We start from the raw sequence: 20,360 nt of genomic DNA, 5'->3' as shown, positions 1-20,360 counted from the left end.
GGTTTAACTAAAAAAAGAAAGAAAACAGGGCATCTGAACTTTTATTAAAAATAAAATAAAAATTATTTTCTGCAACTTGCTTTGTGAGCAGCCAACAGTTGGTCTCAAACTACCCTTCTATAACAAATACGTTTGCATTTTTTGTTCAACATGAAGTAACAATATCTATATAAAGACGGTAGGTATCTTGGGTGAGGGTGCAAACAATTTCATCAGAAAGAGTATCCCTAGGCTGGAGAGTCTGGAGTGGAGCAGATGATGTTGAGGCTCCCACATCTTCAGCACGCCTTCTCTTGGCAGCATTGCATTGAGTGGTGTGTCAAGCATTTAGATGATTGATATGTACAACATCCGAATAAATACTCTTGGAAGTGTCTTGGTGGCAGAAGTTGCTAATCACCATATTGTGGGACATCTTGGTGGTGGATTGTGTAGGGTAATGGCTCTCCGGGGAAATACGCAGTGAATATATACTAGTGTACAATTATGATTGCGGTGCATAAGGGTGGGGAGAGCCAGCCTCCTAGCCAATGTGTGGATAACCACTAATAAACCAAAACAGTCCCTTGCACACGCCGACAGTATACATTCTGTATCATTGACCATAAGAAAAAACACTCTTGTTCCTCCGTTGAAATAGTCACTTCAGTTTAATCTTGAGATCCTTAGCCAACATGTGTTTCGTCGTGCTTAATTGTTGTGTGCAGTGGCTTCTTCAGGGCTCTAATCTCTTTGTATGGAGCCTCAGTTCCGGTTGTAATTCCGATGCAGAATGGGTTCTAGAACTCCAGGGATATTTGTACAGTATAGGGCAACTGTGATTACTGTATTCAAGATTCAGCGTATTCCAGAATTCATTTCTCAAGTGTGGATCCTGTGTGTATAAGTCATAAATCCATCATGAAGAATGACGACGTGGTATAGTAAAAACCACTCTGTGTGGGCTAAGTGAGTTCCTCTTGCCAGCAACCAAGTCTTTGCTGGCGTGAACGCAAACCCTCTGTTCAGTAGCAGGGCTGCCTCTGGCGTGTCCGCAGAAGCTTGGTTAAATGTGCTTTTGAGGAAACTGTTGTACTCAAATGTATACTAACTGGGAATAGAATGACCCCATCATCCCTTCATATTAACCACAACTTTTTGTGTCACTACCACAGCACTGGAAAAGAAAGTTGACCTAGCGGGAGAGACTTGATAGTTTGTCATTTAGTTATTTGGGTTTTGCAGGAGTATTGTTAGACTTATGGTACACCCAAAAAATATTAAAAATGAAATCAGCCATGTGATCGGCCACTCAGTGAGCACTCATCAAAACATAAGCCCACTGCTATTCGAAACAGCCTCAAATGATGTCCCTGACAACATTACCAGAGCAGTGTATGAGAGGCAGTAGGCAGTTTGTGTAAATGCAATACCCGCTCACCACGGTTTCAGACATATCTGGACACTAAGAGAAACCAAGCACACCATCCACCCTGCCTATTACAGGTTCAGTATCAGAAGATGACAGTATTGTCATTCCATCCACTTCAGCAGCATCACAACAGCTGAGGCTGTAGAATGAATTGGTAGTGTGGTAGTTTTACTACTTTCCAGTTGCCAAATAAAAAGTGCACAGGAGGGAAACTAAGTGCTGCATGGAGGGAAGACTGAGTAATATTCAGTGGAAACCAGTGGGATGTGGAAGCACCTGTGGGCTAAGTATCCCAACAGCATGGCTTGTGCTGAGATGCAGAAAGTGGAGCAGCTGGGGCCAACAAACTGCTCCATAGGAAGTTCTACTTCAATAGCGGGAGGAAAGTGACAAAAAATGCAGCATTTCACAACATACTTCGGCTCTTCCTCAAAGTAGTGGCATCTGGAAAAACTAATAAAAGAAGATAGGTTTAGATGTCATTAGTGATGTTATCGATGATGTCATTTAACATGTTATGAGTGATGTAATAAACAGTGCATTACAGGAGTGCAAGTTACGTTTAGGTCACTCACTGGTGAATTTCAGGGTTTTTGTGCTTTTTAAATGTTAAGTCTTGTGTCACTTTGTCACTCAACTATAACATCACTTTAACCTTTGTTTTAGTTTCAGTGAAAAAATATATATACATACATGTTCTTATTTTACCCCCTGATTTGTATGTTTCTATTCTCCTCGCTTAAACTTTTTGACAACTGCCACTTCCTCTTTGCCCTTATAAAAGAATGTTGACAAATTGTTAAATCCTTTTAAAAGAAAGAAAACGTAGCATCACTGTATTTTGACCAAGAGAGAAAAGATAAGATTCTATGGCATTTGGACACCAAGGGTTTTCTTTGGTGTTTCCATACATAATTGTATTAGAAAACACTTTATTAATCATGGAATGTTATGTTTTGTTTTTCAGTGTTTGCCCTCGTACACTTCAATAAAGAAAAAGATGTTTCAGCTTGCTGCTTTTTTAGACTTGCCACGTTTTCCTCCCATAATCGAAAGCTGCTTTCTTCATCCTAACCTCCTGTGTCTAAAATATCTTATGGAAGCTAATCTACCTGGTAAATATGAGTGAATCGTTTTGTTGTCAATGTCTTCTCATATATACTTGTGTTTCAGTGTAATGTTTTATGAAAATGAGGCTTGCCCATGATATCAATTCTCCCTTCTAAGGGTCTAGTAACAGATTCCAAACATTCATTAAACGTTTCGTGATAGAGAATATCAGAATCCTGTCAAAAATGTTTTAATTGGTACTGCCATACTCAAACACATATGCCTCTCTCTAATAACCCCCACAATACCATTATTTCTTTTCTTCATCAAAGCAACCTGCAACCTTTTAAGGTCTCGCCTAGGCAGCACATGGCTGTCTGTTCGACCCATACTGTATGTAGAATATGGGCTTCAAGAACAACCAATCTTTTTCATTGGTTCCTCTTACTGTCCTTTGTAAATGCTGACTCTTGATTGGTGAATAGGTTTAGTCAGGGCCGGACTGGGAACCAAAACCGGCCCTGGCAAAGTGCTCGTCGGGCCCCTCCAGGGGTTTAGTGGTGCAGCCGAGCTCTTTGCCAAGGCCGGTTTGGCCGATTTTGTTACAGGGACCGAAAACGGCCCTGTTACAAAAACGGCCCCTGTGGGCCTAAAACCGGCCCCCACACTGGCAGCCCACTGGGAGACTGCCCAGTGCCCGCTACGACCAGTCCAGCCCTGGGCTTAGTTTTCCCTCCTTTTGCACTTTTGTAATGCATGTGGACTGCCCCTGTTACTTGTGCTCCTACTTTTCATTTTATTTACCAATATCTTGTGGGCACTCTTTTTTTTTTTTTTTAGTTGACTTTTGAATTTCGAGCTAACACACACAATATTTGCATTTCTTTGTTTCCTGCTCATCCGACGCATTCTGAGGGAGCCTGTTCCATGCTATGAATTCACATTTATTTGTTATCATCTGCAGGTTTTTTGTAGAGCCGACACAAGAGAGACTCAAACCTGGTTCCCCAGGCCCAAAGTCGGCAGCTCTGTTTGTTACACCACATAGATACCTAGTTTTTGTTAGGCACATGAATATCAAGTTATTTGCCACAATCATGTGATGTTGGACATTTTTATAAATAGTTGTCCTGTAAATAGTGTCCTCAGCATATGAGTCATATGTGATATTCAATCATTTTTTGCAACATACTATTTTGCTTATGGTATGGGTGGTGTTCTTCATATTACACTACTATCTCACCGTTTCAATATGGCCCCCAACGTTTTGCTTGCCCATCTATGCTGTGTTCCCCCAACTCCAACAAAGAGTAAATGTAGAAATAGAGAAGATTCTCCAGGGCACCCAATACTTGTCTTTAGTTGTGAATTCTTAAATATTCTCGTGAATGCTTCCATTACAGTGGCGTCATCCTGAATTGGCCCTGAACTGCACATTTTTGCACACTTCAGGGTCACACACAAATTCACGTAACACGTTTTACTCCCCTTGTTTCATAATTAATGTGTCCAGAAGCCCACATGCAGCTCCAGTTTGCGGCCGCAGTCGCTGCACCAACTCTCGACGCATGTCGACCTCATTAGGCTCATCAAATTCAAATGTATATATTTTCAATAGATGCTACTTTTCCGAACACTGTCAAACACTACGAAGGGACTATTGATTGCTCTCCCCTGTAGAAAGCAGGAAACAGGCAATGTGGCTGGATCTGCTTCTGCTGACAGTTTGGCAAATGTTGAAAGTTAACAATAATCATTAGAAAAAATACCCGCTTTTCAAAAGGCCTTTTTATGCTAGAGGTTCTAGAGACCTAGTTAAAGTCTTTTCCTTCTCCAACGATTGGTGTCTCCCCTTCACAGTAAGACTGACCAAAGCTACGGTTCTAAAAATACAATCAATAAAGATTATTATTTAAGTGGTCTGCTGAGGTTTACAACAAATGTCAGTTTCTACTCTTGCACCTATGTCAAGTGCTGCCGAGTTTGTGTTGTAAGAGGCAGGGCGATTAAGCCAATTACTGTTATATTTTTGTGGCAGTTTAGTTCTATCCTTAATTGGCAGTTCTCCAAAATCTAGCTAAGTGCAGGCATGTCTCCCCAGGTGGGGCAGGTGATGAGTTCCCTATTTCGCAGCTCCCGAATGCCACATGACCCACTTGTGGGACACCCCCGCGCCGCACGGCCACCAGCTGCTGCGTGTGCCCCCCCTGCTGTGCCCTCTGCCTCGCTGCCTGCCGCGCTACCGGCTGACCCTGCTAGCGCTGCTCTGCTCTGTTGCTATAATCATTTGTGCTTGTTTTTTTTCCTTCACTGTCTTTACCCGTGGTTAGTGTTTTTTGTCCAGCATTTGTGCTTGTTTTTTTTCCTTCATAGTCTTTTTTTCCCGTGTTTAGCGTTTTTCTTGACCTTTTGTGCTTGTACTCATTGTTGTGCCCGCTCTCCCTCGTGTTTTCCCGCCTCCCTCGCCGCCCCCGCTTCCCGCCACCACCGCCGACCCCGCCCCTTTTTCTTCTGTTCCCTCCCCGCTCCCGCCTCCCAGCTGCTCCGCCCACCCGCGCACTTGGCCTTAAAAGGCGACCGTGCGACACAGGTGAGTGTGACCCACTTGTGGGACACCCCCGCGCCGCACGGCCACCAGCTGCTGCGTGTGCCCCCCTGCTGTGCCCTCTGCCTCGCTGCCTGCCGCGCTACCGGCTGACCCTGCTAGCGCTGCTCTGCTCTGTTGCTATAATCATTTGTGCTTGTTTTTTTCCTTCACTGTCTTTACCCGTGGTTAGTGTTTTTTGACCAGCATTTGTGCTTGTTTTTTTTTCCTTCATAGTCTTTTTTTCCCGTGTTTAGCGTTTTTCTTGACCTTTTGTGCTTGTACTCATTGTTGTGCCCGCTCTCCCTCGTGTTTTCCCGCCTCCCTCGCCGCCCCCCGCTTCCCGCCACCACCGCCGACCCCGCCCCTTTTTCTTCTGTTCCCTCCCCGCTCCCGCCTCCCAGCTGCTCCGCCCACCCGCGCACTTGGCCTTAAAAGGCGACCGTGCGACACAGGTGAGTGTGACCCACTTGTGGGACACCCCCGCGCCGCACGGCCACCAGCTGCTGCGTGTGCCCCCCTGCTGTGCCCTCTGCCTCGCTGCCTGCCGCGCTACCGGCTGACCCTGCTAGCGCTGCTCTGCTCTGTTGCTATAATCATTTGTGCTTGTTTTTTTCCTTCACTGTCTTTACCCGTGGTTAGTGTTTTTTGACCAGCATTTGTGCTTGTTTTTTTCCTTCATAGTCTTTTTTTCCCGTGTTTAGCGTTTTTCTTGACCTTTTGTGCTTGTACTCATTGTTGTGCCCGCTCTCCCTCGTGTTTTCCCGCCTCCCTCGCCGCCCCCCGCTTCCCGCCACCACCGCCGACCCCGCCCCTTTTTCTTCTGTTCCCTCCCCGCTCCCGCCTCCCAGCTGCTCCGCCCACCCGCGCACTTCGCCTTAAATGGCGACCGTGCGAACGCGCAGCGTTGACGCGCAGCGGGCGCGCCGATTGTGCGCCGAAGGCGCGCCAAAGGTAAGCCCGTCTGCGCCCGTCCGCGACCGGATCGCGACCAGCGCCAGGACCCCTGGCCCCCACCGACGGAAGCCGACCCGACGAACCTACAACGCCGCCGATCTCATCGCACTCAACACCGGCCGCATCCCAGGATGTCATCGAGCCGCCCCGAAGCACACCCACGGACCCTTCAGCTGCCACGCCTGCAAGTTCACCTGCACCCGGACTCACCCTGCACCAGCACTCGCCAAGCCGACCATCAGCAGCAACCACCTGAAGTGCATCCTGCTCAACACCCGCTCCGTCCACAGACACGCCGTAGAACTCTGGAACCTCCTCGACACCACCGCCCCTGACGTTGCCTTCCTCACCGAGACCTGGATGAACGCCTCCTCAGCCCCAGACATCGCCATCGCCATCCCGGAGGGCTACAAGATCATCCGGAGGGACCGCACCGCCAACCTGACGGGAGGAGGCATTGCCATCATCCACAGAGACACCATCCGCATCACGACCAACACCGACGACACCCTAACCACCGCTGAACACCTGCACTTCCAGATCCACACCAACCCGAAGACCACCCTCAGAGGCACCCTGATCTACCGACCCCCGGGTCCACGCACACGATTCAGCGAGGACATCGCCGACTTCGTCAGCCCGCATGCACTCCCCTCCGCCGACTACATCCTCCTGGGGGACCTCAACTTCCACCTGGAGAACAACAGCGACCGCAACACCATCAGCCTGCTCGACAACCTCGCCAACCTCGGACTCAAGCAACTGGTGACCACCCCCACCCACCTCGCCGGACACACACTCGACGCCGTCTTCTCATCCAGCAAAGACGTCACCTTCAGCCACGCCACTGGACTCCACTGGACGGACCACAGCTGCGTCCACTTCAGCTTCAAAAGAACGACGATCCACCACCACCAGCAACAGGTTGCCCGAAGAAGCTGGAACAAGATCACAGCCGACCAGCTCTCCGCCTCCCTGAGCCAGCACCCCCCCGCCAGCTCAGCGAGCCCCAGCCAGGCCGCCGACAACTTCACAAAGTGGATCAACAACGGCGCGGACGAACTCGCCCCTCTGAGAACCCCGCCCAGCAGACCCTGCAGCAGAAAAACACCATGGTTCACCGACGAACTCAAGAGCTCCAAGAAGAACTGTCGAGCCCTCGAGAAAGTCTGGAGAAGGGAACCAACTACGGACAACATGACCACCCTCAAGCTCGCCACCCGGAAACACCACCAACTGATCCGCGCCACCAAGAAAAATACATACAAGGACCGGCTGGACAACAACGCACACAACAGCAAGGAACTCTTCAACATCGTCAAAGAGCTCTCCAACCCCAACGCCGGAAACAATGACATCACCCCGTCGCAAGACCTCTGCAACTCCCTCGCGTCCTACTTCCACAACAAGATCGCGGACATACACAACAGCTTCAGCAACCAACCAATGCAAGCCACAACCACAACAACGCCACCCACCACCACCCTCCGCACCTGGACTCCGATCAGCACCGAAGACACCATCCGCACAATGAACTCCATCCACTCCGGATCTCCGACTGACCCCTGCCCTCACCACGTCTTCAACAAGGCCGACGCTGTCATCGCACCCCACCTGCGGGACATCATCAACACCTCCTTCGACACCGCCACCTTCCCCGAGAGCTGGAAGCACGCCGAACTCAGCGCTCTCCTCAAGAAACCCACAGCAGACCCCACCGACCTCAAGAACTACCGTCCCATCTCGCTCCTCCCGTTCCCGGCCAAAGTCATCGAGAAGACCGTCAACAAACAGCTGGCCGCCTTCCTCGAGACGAATGGATCCCTCGACCCCTCACAGTCTGGCTTCCGAGCGAACCACAGCACCGAGACCGCCCTCATCGCTGCCACCGATGACATACGAACTCTGATGGACAACGGAGAAACAGCGGCCCTCATCCTCCTGGACCTCTCCGCGGCTTTCGACACTGTCTGCCACCGCACCCTAGTACAGCGCCTCGGCAACATCGGAATCCAGGACAAGGCACTGGAATGGATCACCTCCTTCCTCGACGGAAGAACACAGAGAGTCCGCCTACCACCGTACAAGTCAGAGGCCACCAAAGTCATCTGCGGCGTCCCTCAAGGTTCCTCACTGAGCCCCACCCTCTTCAACGTCTACATGAGCCCCCTCGCGGCCATCGCACGCCAACACAACCTCAGCATAATCTCCTACGCCGACGACACCCAGCTGATCCTCTCCCTGACCAACGACCCCGCCACCGCCAGATCCAACCTGCACGAAGGGATGAGAGAGGTAGCCGAATGGATGACGACCAGCCGCCTGAAATTGAACTCGGACAAGACGGAGGTCCTCATCCTGGGCTCCTCGCCCTCCGCCTGGGACGACTCCTGGTGGCCCCCCGCCCTGGGCACCGCACCCAAACCGACGGACCACGCACGCAACCTGGGCTTCATCCTGGACTCCTCCCTCTCCATGACCAGACAAGTAAACGCCGTCTCCTCGTCCTGCTTCAACATCCTGCGCATGCTACGTAAGATCTTCCGGTGGATCCCCACCGAGACGAGGAAGACGGTCACCCAGGCCCTCGTCACCAGCCGACTGGACTACGGCAACGCCCTCTACGCCGGAACCACCGCCAAGCTCCAGAAAAGACTCCAGCGGATCCAGAACGCCTCGGCCAGACTCATCCTCGACATCCCCCGACGCAGCCACATCTCCGGACACCTGAGAGATCTGCATTGGCTCCCGGTCAACAAGAGAATCACCTTCCGTCTCCTCACCCACGCGCACAAAGCCCTACACGACCAAGGCCCGAGCTACCTCAACAACCGGATCAACTTCTACACTCCCAAGCGCCTCCTCAGATCAACCAGCCACGCCCTCGCCGCCGTCCCCCGCATCCGAAGAGCGACAACAGGAGGAAGGTCCTTCTCCTACCTGGCCGCCAAGACCTGGAACTCACTCCCAACCGACCTGCGCCTGACCCAAGACCACCTCTCCTTCAGGAAGAAGCTCAAGACCTGGCTGTTCGAGCAGTAACGGCACCCCCCCCCCCCCCAACCCAGCGCCTTGAGACCCTACGGGTGAGTAGTGCGCTCTATAAATGACCTGATTGATTGATTGATTGCTAAAACCTCTGCAGCTGATCTCATACGAGGCTGCTGTTTTTATAGGGAAAATACAATCATCTGAGTACTTGTGTAGTTGTAGCGCACACGCAACGGGGACCTTTGCATAATGTACTTTATTCATGCCTAAAAGATACATAATGTATGCCAAATCCAGAAAGAGCAAAAATGGTAAACATGAAGGGAAATTCTTATTAATTTACAAGCGCATGGCTATTCCTGAAACTCAGTCCTAAACAAGACATCGTCTTTCTCTTAAAACAGGTGCATTCCTACCGATGAGATATTAGGGTACAATTAGGTCGCTGCGGTCAGTGGTCTGTGACTAGCAGGTCACGAGTTCCAGTCTCACCAGTCGAAACACCCTTTAATGTTGGGCGATACATGAACTATCATTCAACTGGGTAAAAGCAATTATAGGGCAAGGGCAGAGTTGTAATATTAATGTGTTTGCTATTAAATATCAAAATGAGAAGAGGCTTTGCTAACGAAAGTCGCTGGCAGTGCCTAGAGTTTTTAGTGAAATAGTGACCTGAGCTTGGTGTCCATACACCAGCCAGCGGTCAATTGACTCGCATTGAATCCAAGCGCATTGTTTACAAATACTCTTTAGCTTGGTTACACGTGACATGACCAAGCTTAGAGGCAACACTGCAACTGAACTGTAATTGCATTTATATAGCGCTTACTACCCCTGACGAGGCATCGAAGCGCTTTTTCGGCGAGTAGCACGCTACTCCGGGATCCATAGAGGATTAGTGTTGAATTAGTATAGTGAAACATGCAATTCAATTTTAAGTGGTGGATAGGTTAGTCAGTTATTTGGATTTGGAATGATAGCAGAAGGATAGAGGAGGAAAAAGGTTTGTATTTATATAGCTTTGTTACCCCTGATGGGGTGTTGACGCACGCTATTCAGGAAGCCCATAAAGGATTAGTGGTGAATTAATATGGTGAAATATGAAGTCATTTCAGTGGTGGATATTAGTCAGTTATTTGGAGTGAGAAGGATAGCGGAGGGATAAAAGGGGAAGGTTTGCATTCATATAGCACTTGTTACCCCTAATGGGTGTTGAAGTGCTTTTCTGGCGAGTAGCACGCAACTCCGGAACCCATAAAGGATTAGTGGTGAATTACTATAGTTGAATATGGAATTTGAGAAGTGAACATGTTAGTCTGTTAATTTTGACTGAAAAGGATAGTGGAGGTATAAAAGAGTGAAAGATTTTTTATTTTTTTTCTAGCAGGAGGAGGCCGTGGCTGTCCCAATTCTGAATGAGTGGCTGGAATACTTCTTGTCTGGGCAGGCTAGGCCCGTGCGGCTCAGGCATGATCCGGTCGACCTGGAATTTAGTCAGGGGACCCAAGTCTGCATGTATAAGGAAGTACCCTTGCACTGTCGGACGCACGGACAAGTAATCCCTAACTATCGACACTGGGCAATACCTAGGATCTCCTAGCGATTCAAGGACTATGTCCACCCCATGCCCCGTTTAATCGGTCTTGGACCTCCTGATGTGTTTCACTAGCTTGTCAGCCAGGTTGACATCCTGGCTACTCAAGGCAGCGCCAGACATGTCTGTTTTTGACTTGGCTACCAATTCGCCCATCCTGAACGCCCCGAAGAATACCAGGCAGAAGGCTGCCGAGAATAGCTTGGCCTCAAATTGCGGGTTGGTAATCTGGTGTACCACATCTAGCATCCCTTGTAGGGTGGGGAAGTCGATGGGGACCCTCATGTCAGGAGTCCTAACCTCATCTCTGGCCCATCCCGTGAGAGACGCTCTGATCAAGAAGGACTATGTTGGGTCATGCCCTCCCTTAAGCTTTGTGTTGTGGCTCACCGCTGCCAGGTGTCTACAGACCCTTGAGTGGCTCTTCCCTTGGTCTTTGGCCCATAAAACAAAAGCTTCAACCTGTTGGCCCATGGCCAGCGAGCCTGTGCTCAGGGTCTCCGTAACGCCTAGGAATGTGTCAAGCTGGGCCTTGTACTTCTTCCTTGTCCCTGGTGCCAAGGATCGTTCCCCAAGCAATCTCATCCGCTGCTCCACTGCAGACATTTACTAGGTGTCTTACTCACACTGCCTTACAACCACTAGCGCTAGTGATATATCTGAAGTGTTACTTGTAGGAGTGGAGAGGCTGACAAAGAAGTGCAAGTGCTCTGCAGAGTGTGGAAAGACAGACACTTGAGTATACTTGTAATTTATATTTGCACGACACTCACTTCTGTAACTGGCCCTGTAGCCAGAATTGGACTGACCTGGAACCTCTTCTTGATGCTCAAATGTTTCCTGCCTTACAACTCTCAGCTGCTATAGCAGGAGGTGAACCGCCAGTCTCCCCACGAGAGACATTGAAACAGGGAGTGTCATTCTTCTGAAGAGCGAGATTCTCGTTCGGCATTGCAGAGTTCCTCTCCATCTACTAGTGTAAAGATGCCCTGCCATGCCGTCTATTTAATAGGTACAATGTGCACATTGGTTTTAAAATGTAGCACCTTCACTTAAGTGTATCAACTGAGACTGTAAGAATTGGATGAATACATTCATTTACTGTTGGTACATACTAGTAATATCACAATGTCTAAAAGGTGCACTGAATTATGCATGTCTTGAGTTTAATTCACATTTTCCACTGCACTTTTTTGTGCCTAATTTACGTAGGGACATTTTTAGGAGAGGGTTTATGGCCACACATCTCACAATTTCCATCACTGCTCACATTTGCATAGGCATCGGATTGCCAACACGGTCATAGGACTTTAATTAATTCCTGGTATCATAGATGATTTACCACACACTTTGATATCTTTAATGGCAAATGTAACGTAATGGATAATGTGATGCATGGCTAAACACTTATACAGTCCCAAAGGAGTGACCTATTGGCAATGCCATTGCTCGTTTGTACTTGATGAACAATTATAGCCCCACTATCCCATCCACCTAAACTTCCTGTTCCTCCACCTGATTTCGGTATAGAAAACCACCATGTTTTTCAAAGAGGAGTCTGCACTGGATCTACCAATGGAATCTTTTGACCATTGGCCTGTCAGATATTGGGCTGTCAGTCAAAGTACCTTCGACTGTCTGCCTATTTTAGAACGTATGTTTAATGCTGCCAGGGAAAGCCATTATTCGATTGTTTGGATGTTGCTCAGAAACATCTGTATGAAAATAGATTAACAAGTAATACTCAAATGAGTGGACAGATGAGGCTCAGAGGCATGTTTTTTTTACCTAGATCTCCAAGTAGCCTTTGGCACTGCCATCTGTAATACGTGGTCACTGCAGTCACCCGAACGCTCTTGCCTCATTGTTAATCGCGTTATTTGGCACATTTAGGAAAACTGATTGTAGGAACTGTAGTAAAACGTTATTTTGCACATTCAGGAAAAATTGATTGTAGGAACTGCTTTTAACTGTAGTAAAACGTTATTTTACACATTCAGGAAAAATTGATTGTAGGAACTGCTTTTAACTGTAGTAAAACGTTATTTTGCACATTCAGGAAAAATTGATTGTAGGAACTGCTTTTAACTATAGTAAAACGGTATTTTGCACATTCAGGAAAAATTGATTGTAGGAACTGTTTTTAATTGTAGTAAAATTGTACTCACCTACTGATGCTAAACTGCTCAAATTGACCGGCTGGAGACCCGCGGAGCCGTCTGTCAGAGCAAGCCCGCCATTTTGAGGGTCAGCGGTCTAGTTCTTCTCCTTCTATGACAATAAAGATCACACTGGGCCGACCGGGCAGCCTGTAATACGTGGCCACTGCAGTCACCCGAACGCTCTTGCCTCGTTGTTAATCGAGATATTTTGCACATTTAGGAAAACTGATTGTAGGAACTGTTTTTAACTGTAGTAAAACGTTATTTTGCACATTCAGGAAAAATTGATTGTAGGAACCGCTTTTAACTGTAGTAAAACGTTATTTTGCACATTCAGGAAAAATTGATTGTAGGAACTGCTTTTAATTGTAGTAAAATTGTACTCACCTACTGATGTTAAACTGCAAAAATTGACCGGCTGGAGACCCGCGGTGCCGTCTGTCAGAGCGAGCCTGCCATTTTGAGGGACAGCGGTCTAGTTCTTCTCCTTCTATGACTATAAAGATCACGCTGGGCTGACCGCGCAGCGGGCGCGCCAAAGGCAAGCCCGTCAGCGCCCGAGAGGTGCCCAGCGCCAGGACCCCTGGTCGAATTTCCATCCATAAATATAGCCAACAGCAACTTTATGGAATGCAGACTGGTGAGTGCTCGGCATGTAATAGCTAGCAGAAGGGGATGAGACCGAACTCCTACACATGTAGGGGTTGTGGTCTTTGCTTCGTCATGTTGTCCGGGATAAAGGGGAATGAGTCCACCACTATAAGTGGAGGGAGCAAAGACTCCTCTAAAGATAATAAAGGTCAGGATATTTAACAAGGTTCTCCACATAGACAAGCTGGTACTAGTGGTCAGAGAAATGGACAGAAAGCGGTGAAATCAATACAAAATCTGTCTTGCATATTATTGAACACGCGCTCGCTTGTGAAACATAAATATCAATTAGAGTGCCTCCTTCAATTAGATAATCCAGATATTGTTTTTTTAACTGAGACCTGGACGGACGCCAGTTCTGATCCGGATTGAAATGTGGCTCTTCTGCCAGGATATGCGATGGTGCAATACGATAGGGTAGAAGGCAGGGGCGGGGGTATAGCCCTGATTTATCGCGAGAATTTAAAGTTGCGCCATGAGGCTACGAGGCTGCTTCAAGCAGAGGCATTTTTGTTTTAATTTAAAATCAATGATGCCTTTACATTTCGGGGGCTACTTGTCTATAGGCCCCCGGGACCCAGATCAGGGTTCTCGCAGTCCCTTTTAAATCTCTTAGAATCAAGTGTAGACTCGAACTTTTTTACCATCTTGGGCGATTTTAACTATCATCTCGAATTAGAGTCTAACCCTGACACAATAAGTCTTGTGGACAACTTAGCAGCATATGGGCTTTCCCAAATAATATTGGAACCAACACATTTAGCAGGTCATACCTTAGATGGTATTTTTACAAACCAACCAGACACAACTGTTATAAGAATGTACGTCTACCCTGGACGGATCATAGAGCCATCTATTTTAATGTGATTAATAAAATGTTTACTTCATCTCGACCTCCTCCGTCTGTAAAACAGAGGTTTAGGAAATGGAATAGGGTGAAAAAGGTCGATCTAGAACAGGCGCTGATGTCAAGTCTGCCTGCGTTAGATAGTGATAATGATATAGCCGCTAACCAATTTGATAATTGGATAAGAATAGTCGCACATGGTATTGTCCCTGAAAGTACCAAAAACGCTACAAAAGCTACTTTAACAGCACCTTGGTATAGCTCAGAGCTAAAAACAATCAAAATGAAATGTAGAAGGTCAGAACAGACATGGAGGACCGACTATAGTATGGAGCATAAGCTCGCTTATAACCAATGTCTTGAGGAATATAAGCAAGCTATTATCAAAACTAAAAAAGCGTATTTTACTACTAAAATAGGAGATGCAACCCACTCCTCAAAGGAACTTTTTAAAACTGTGTATACACTGGCTAAACTCCAACACACAGAAAAGTTCAGACCAGATCATGCTTTCTGCGATGTAATGGCCAAATTCTTTCAAAGTAAAGTACAAATTATCTATGATGACCTTCTAAACCTAGTCACCAGTATACCAGACAACATTCCATCAAATATAAATGTTGGGGCAGTAACTAGCAGACTGGCACGCTTCAGGGCACTTACTGTGGAGGAGGTCCAGGACCTCCTGACATCCACACAATCTGGCTCCTCAAATGATACATGCCCCCCAGCAGTTATCCATCTGGTATCCAAGACCGTAAGTACATACCTTACTCCTTTGTTGAACCAAGTACTTGAAACTGGTAAATATCCTAATGTCTGGAGAAAGGCTTGTATAAGGCCAATTCTTAAAAAGCCAGCCTTGGACCCGCTAGAACCAAAAAACTACGGGCCAATATCGCGACTACCCTTACCAGCTAAAATACTGGAAAGAGCCGTAAATAGGGAGTTAATGCAATATCTAGTAATGAATCTGCTGCTGGATCCAACACAACATGGCTTTAGGCCTTGCCATTCAACAAAAACTGCGTTGTGTTGGCCACGGAGGGGATTCGGAGGATAGTGGATGGGGGTGGCAGAGGAATCCTGGTCCTATTAGATCTCTCAGCGGCATTTGACACCGTAAATCATAAGGTGTTGGTACGGCGGCTGAGAGATGTGGGGGTGGAGGATGTTGCGTTAACTCTCCTCGCTCCTTTCTTGAAAACAGAGAACAAAGCATACACTGGGAGAATATACAATCTGGAACCTTTCAACTCCCCTGTGGTGTCCCGCAAGGATCTGCTCTGTCACCAACCCTTTTCAATATCTATGTGTCATCCCTGGCTAACTTAGTCAAAAATCATGGTTTCTCCCTAATAATGTATGCCGACGACTCGCAGCTCACCATTACAGTTTCCGAACCAGTAGAGCCAGTAGTCAACAGCTTCCATGCTTGTCTGAAAGACATCATGAGTTGGATGAGCGCACATTTTTTGAGAATAAATACAGATAAAACTGAGGTTCTAGAATTTGGTAAAGGACCATCATTATGGAACACTAATTGGTGGCCTACAGAGGCGGGAGTCTGTCCTACCCCGGTTACTAAGGTCAAAAACTTGGGGGTGATTCTTGATGACCAGCTCAATCTATCGGCTCATGTCAATCAACTAACTTCCTCCTGCTTTTTCCTCCTAAAAACCTTGAGGAAAATCTTCCCATATGAACTTCAAAAGACAGTTGTAGTTGCCCTCTTTTTATCTAAATTGGATTACTGCAACGCTCTTTTTATGGGAATTGATAAGGCACAGGAGAGGAAGTTACAATTGTTACAAAATGCCGCCGCTAGACTACTGATGAACATCCCGAAGGGTCGCTCCACTTCAGAGGCCATCAGAGTACTGCATTGGCTCCCTGTTCATCATAGAGTCAAATTTAAGTCTCTCTGTTTAGTACATAAGGCCCTCTATGGAGGAATCTCTGGGGAAGTACAGACATTTTTTAATAGGTACTCTCCAGCAAGAACTCTTAGATGTTCCACTGAGGGCTTGGAATGTGTTCCAAAAATTCGTAAGGCCAGATGGGGGGCCGTACACTGTCTTTTTGTGTGGCAAAACTCTGGAACCAGATACCTTCCACCTTACGACTTTAACCAAACCGGATGAGGTTCAGGAAAGAATTAAAAACCTGGTTGTTTGCTAACATCTAAACACCGTGAGTCAGGTAGCTCCAGTTATCTATGTATTTCAGTTAGGGCCAAGACGCCGCGGCATTCGCTGCGCTCTGTAAATAATATTTCAAATCAAATCTTCACACCACCATAGATGGGGTCACAGTGCTTTGGTAAGGCAGCCATAAACCTTGATTTCCTCTGCTCCTCCTTGGTACAAAGAGAGAAGAAGCTGCTACTTTATTGAATATAATGATTATGTAATGCTTTATAGTATGATTACTCAAAATCTTTACAATACCATCAAAGTGCTAGAAAAACACATATGGAATAAAATACACAAATATAAAATCTCGGTCCCTGGGATCTCTAATGGAAACGGGTAACGTAAGCGGCAGTGGTCCGTTTAGTGTAGAAAGAAGTAAAATAGTACATTTCAGAAGGTTTAAAGCACAGCGGAAGTAAACATTTCGGATGGGATTTAGGCAGCAGTCATAATATTCCAAGTGCGAGGTGTCGACTGGTCAGGCTTAAAGAATGGCTCAAAGCAGCGCCTAACAAAGACCGGCTGCGTGAGTCACAAGACTGCAACCGTAGTAACACGAAGCACATTAAAACAATACATCCAATGGAATTTTAAAGCACAGCATTTCAGCATTACAGATATAAATTCAAAGTGCCAGGTACTGAGTTGTCAAGGCTAATCCAATGGTTCCAGACGGATCTCAACAAGGTCCAGCAGCCTAAGTGAAAAAGGTGTAAACTCACTAAAGTGTCACGTGCAAGGAGACACGTTATTGGACCATTCACTAAAGGTCCAGGTGCAAATGCAAAGCGATTGCGAAGGTTTTAAATAGGCATTTCTTTCAGGGCCAAGTGCCCGATCTGTGGCGCAACAAAAGCATGCATAACATTCAAAGTGCGATGTGCCCTGATGTCAAGCCTTATTAAGTGTCACAAGGCAGAGCCCGACTAGGGCCACTCGCTTGAAAAACAAAGGTGCAGTAATATTAAAGTGCCACTTGCTGATTCAAAATTGATTGTGGACTGTCATTTCATCAAGGAGCAACGGTGCCAGAAACATCAGGCTGTTCCAAATAACACAGGACAGTGGGGCCATTTGCAAGATGCCAGTCCTATGGGGCAGCCGCGTTTGTAAACAAACATGGCTTATTGAATACAAGATGAAGGTTCGGCAATATTTATAAGCAGACATTTCTTTCAAAGTGCCAAGTTATCGAGCCATCTTAAATCATTGTCATTCTTGAGTTCGTGCTTGAGGCTATCAGGTGGATGTCCCCGGGGGTGGCAGGCGCCTCGCAGAAGCCTCCCAGCTGTAGCAAAGAACTCGTCAATTCGTGCTAGTTGCAGAGGAACATCAGATGTATCGATGTATTTCTTTGCCTCTTTACTTATTCTTATACCGAGGTGCAGAAAAATTTCTCTTGGATCAACTCACCTCTGAAGGAGCAATGATGGGCAACGAAATACAATGTGCGCCGCCGATTCTGAGGGATATTGGCCCAGCCTGCACTTCCTATGACTTGGGGAATGGTCTTCCAGTGGGACCTATATTCACATATAGGCGGTGTTTAAAGCCTGGTAAACAGGATGTTCTTAAAAGCTTGCCTACCCAAGGCTGTTTTCAGATATGGCTAGCAAGAAGCAGCTTCATGTGATGTATCCAGCCCCACTGCTCCCAGGATGTTTCTGGTTTTCATTAATGTCCTGTACCCTTGGTATTAGCTTTCCCTGCTCTTTTAGGATCCTCTTTAAGTGCTGTGTTATTACGAATGGGTAATCCTTTTTACATTCAGTGTCCATTTTTACTAGGCCTAACTTTAGGCGGATAAATGTGCATTGGGTTGTTTTAGGAATGCTGAATATTTTCCAGTATAAAGCTGTGTGGAAGCGCTCTAATGGCTCGGTGAGCATGCTGGGGAAGGTGAGGTGTATTTCTTGGGAGTAACTGTTTTTCACGCGTTACTCTTCATCCCAATTCGTGTTTGAACCAGCAGCACCAGGTCATCCGCGTACTGAATGATAGGTAATTTGATATGGTCTAACTTTGGTGGGAAGATATTTCCTTTCAGCAGCACTGCACCTAAGTCTGCTGTATACGGATTGAGTAAGGTAGGAGCAGTAACACATACGTGCTTCAGGCCTTTGTTTGAGTATATTTTTGACGTAGCATGGGTTTTAGTTATCTTCGTTCTGTCCCAAATGTCAGTGTACAACGTTGTAATAGCCACCAGGAGTTGCCTGGGTATTCCCAACTCTGCAGGTTTGATCCAGAGGGTCTTCCAGTCGATTTCCATCTAACATGGTGCTCTAATCGGCGAAACCGGCATAGAGCGAGGGCGTAGATGTTTCGATGGCCTAGGCTCCCAGGTTGGAAAGAGCAATTACATTGTCCATAGTGGAGGAGTTTGACCGAAACCCCGTCTGATAGTGTGGAATGATGTTCTTTCTTTGATCCTGTCCTCCAGGTCATGAAGGAGCACCTTCACAAAGGACTTGCCATCTACATCCAGTAGGGCTATTAACCTGTAGTTTTCAGGTGAAGTGTTGGCCCCTTTTTAGGTCGAGCTCTCTCGACCTATTGCTGCTGAGTTAGCTCTGAAGGGAGACAGAATGGGGAACGAGCGTCGATCTCCCATCGTGGGCGCGCACGCCCCTCCCCCCCTCCCTAGCCGTGCATATCTCAGTCGGAGTCAGCCATGCCTCTCTCAGTCGCGCGCGCACACACACTCACACACACACACTGCATACACACTGCATACACACACTGCATACACACACTGCATACACACACTGCATACACACACTGCATACACACACTGCATACACACACTGCTCACACACACACCAATCTACTCACGGGCTCACGCGCGCACACAGTCACACACACGCATCCACACACTCGAAGTGCCCATCTCCTGTCTCGCTAGCCTGATGCACCAAAAAGCAGTCCCCCTACTCACCGGGCTGACTCAGGACTCCCCCGCTGCTCTCCTGGCCGGTCTTTCCTCCTCAGGTGTGTAGGGTCAGCAGCTCAGGCTCGGCAGCAGGCGGGGCTCTCCATGACGAGTTTCCTAGACGTCTGATGTGCACGCTCACGGCACATGGAAACGCGCACAGCGTGACTTTGAGTGTGCGCCCGTACAGCTGAGGTGCATGCTCGCACGCTCACGACGTTATCTTTCGCTTGTTTAATTTGGAATTTCTCTTGCAAAGTACCAGCTTACGTCGGTGAATGTCGCCCCACAGTTAAGATGCATCTGAGTACTTTAAATAGCAAAATATCGTTTTTTGCTGTAGCACCATACAAGAAGGAAGATCGACTGTTTCTGGTGTAGGATTCAAACCGACTATGCCCTCGTGGTCCAGGGGCCCCGTCCTCGGCTGAGCAGTCAGTCAGCTGCGCAGCCAGCACTTATGTAAATTCCTCGCTGGCCTCGTTAATAAATTAAATGGTGCGCGTGCGCACATCGCGTCTGCGCGGGGAGACCTGTAACCACTGTCATGCGCATTGTGCATTTATAATTGCGCGTGTGAGGCATCCCCGTGACGTCAGAGGGATTGTGCGGCCGCAGGCCATAATTTAATGCTAGCCCCCTGAAGGCCGCTTGGATGTACGCGGTTTCGTGCTCTTTTTATTAACTATGGAAGCCAGTTCAGCCTGCCGGAGAAAGCCCGCCTCTGCTGTAGCTTTCATCGCGTTGTGGTGCGCGGCTGCACGAGGCCCCCAGCCAGGCCAGCCTGGTAATGAACCCTTTGAACCAGCCCCTGGTGGACTCGTGTCCTGTTGCACTGAAGCCTGGCCTCTAGGTAGGTTATAGTTCCATGCGCACGGTATTAAAGACACGACCTCAAGGTAAGAGTGTGCACGTGTCTGAATTGTGACCTTTTACAAACTCGTGAGGTGAGAGCGTGTGTGTGTGCCCAGTGCTCACCTCTATCA

At 47.6% G+C, this 20,360-nt stretch overlaps 1 protein-coding gene and 1 long non-coding RNA gene across 2 annotated transcripts in view; one reads left to right on the top strand and one right to left on the bottom strand.

Moving 5' to 3' along the window:
* TAF1B (TATA-box binding protein associated factor, RNA polymerase I subunit B) overlaps positions 1-20,360 on the top strand; it is a 913,471-nt gene that overhangs the window by 420,685 nt on the left and 472,426 nt on the right. The window contains exon 9 of the mRNA XM_078647821.1: positions 2,379-2,526. Coding sequence (XP_078503947.1) covers positions 2,379-2,526 — 148 coding nt within the window. The remainder of the gene's footprint in view (positions 1-2,378; positions 2,527-20,360) is intronic.
* On the bottom strand, positions 26-19,839 carry LOC144762594 (uncharacterized). The gene is made up of 2 exons (XR_013596112.1): positions 19,381-19,839; positions 26-1,864 (listed from the first exon to the last, which is right to left on the bottom strand). It is a non-coding gene; the product is annotated as an uncharacterized LOC144762594 (long non-coding RNA).

Source organism: Lissotriton helveticus, chromosome 6 (assembly GCF_964261635.1).
Source record: "Lissotriton helveticus chromosome 6, aLisHel1.1, whole genome shotgun sequence".
Lineage (NCBI taxonomy): Eukaryota > Metazoa > Chordata > Amphibia > Caudata > Salamandridae > Lissotriton > Lissotriton helveticus.
The sequence above is the reverse complement of the archived record's forward strand: the minus strand, read 5'-3'. Positions and strand labels throughout refer to the sequence as shown.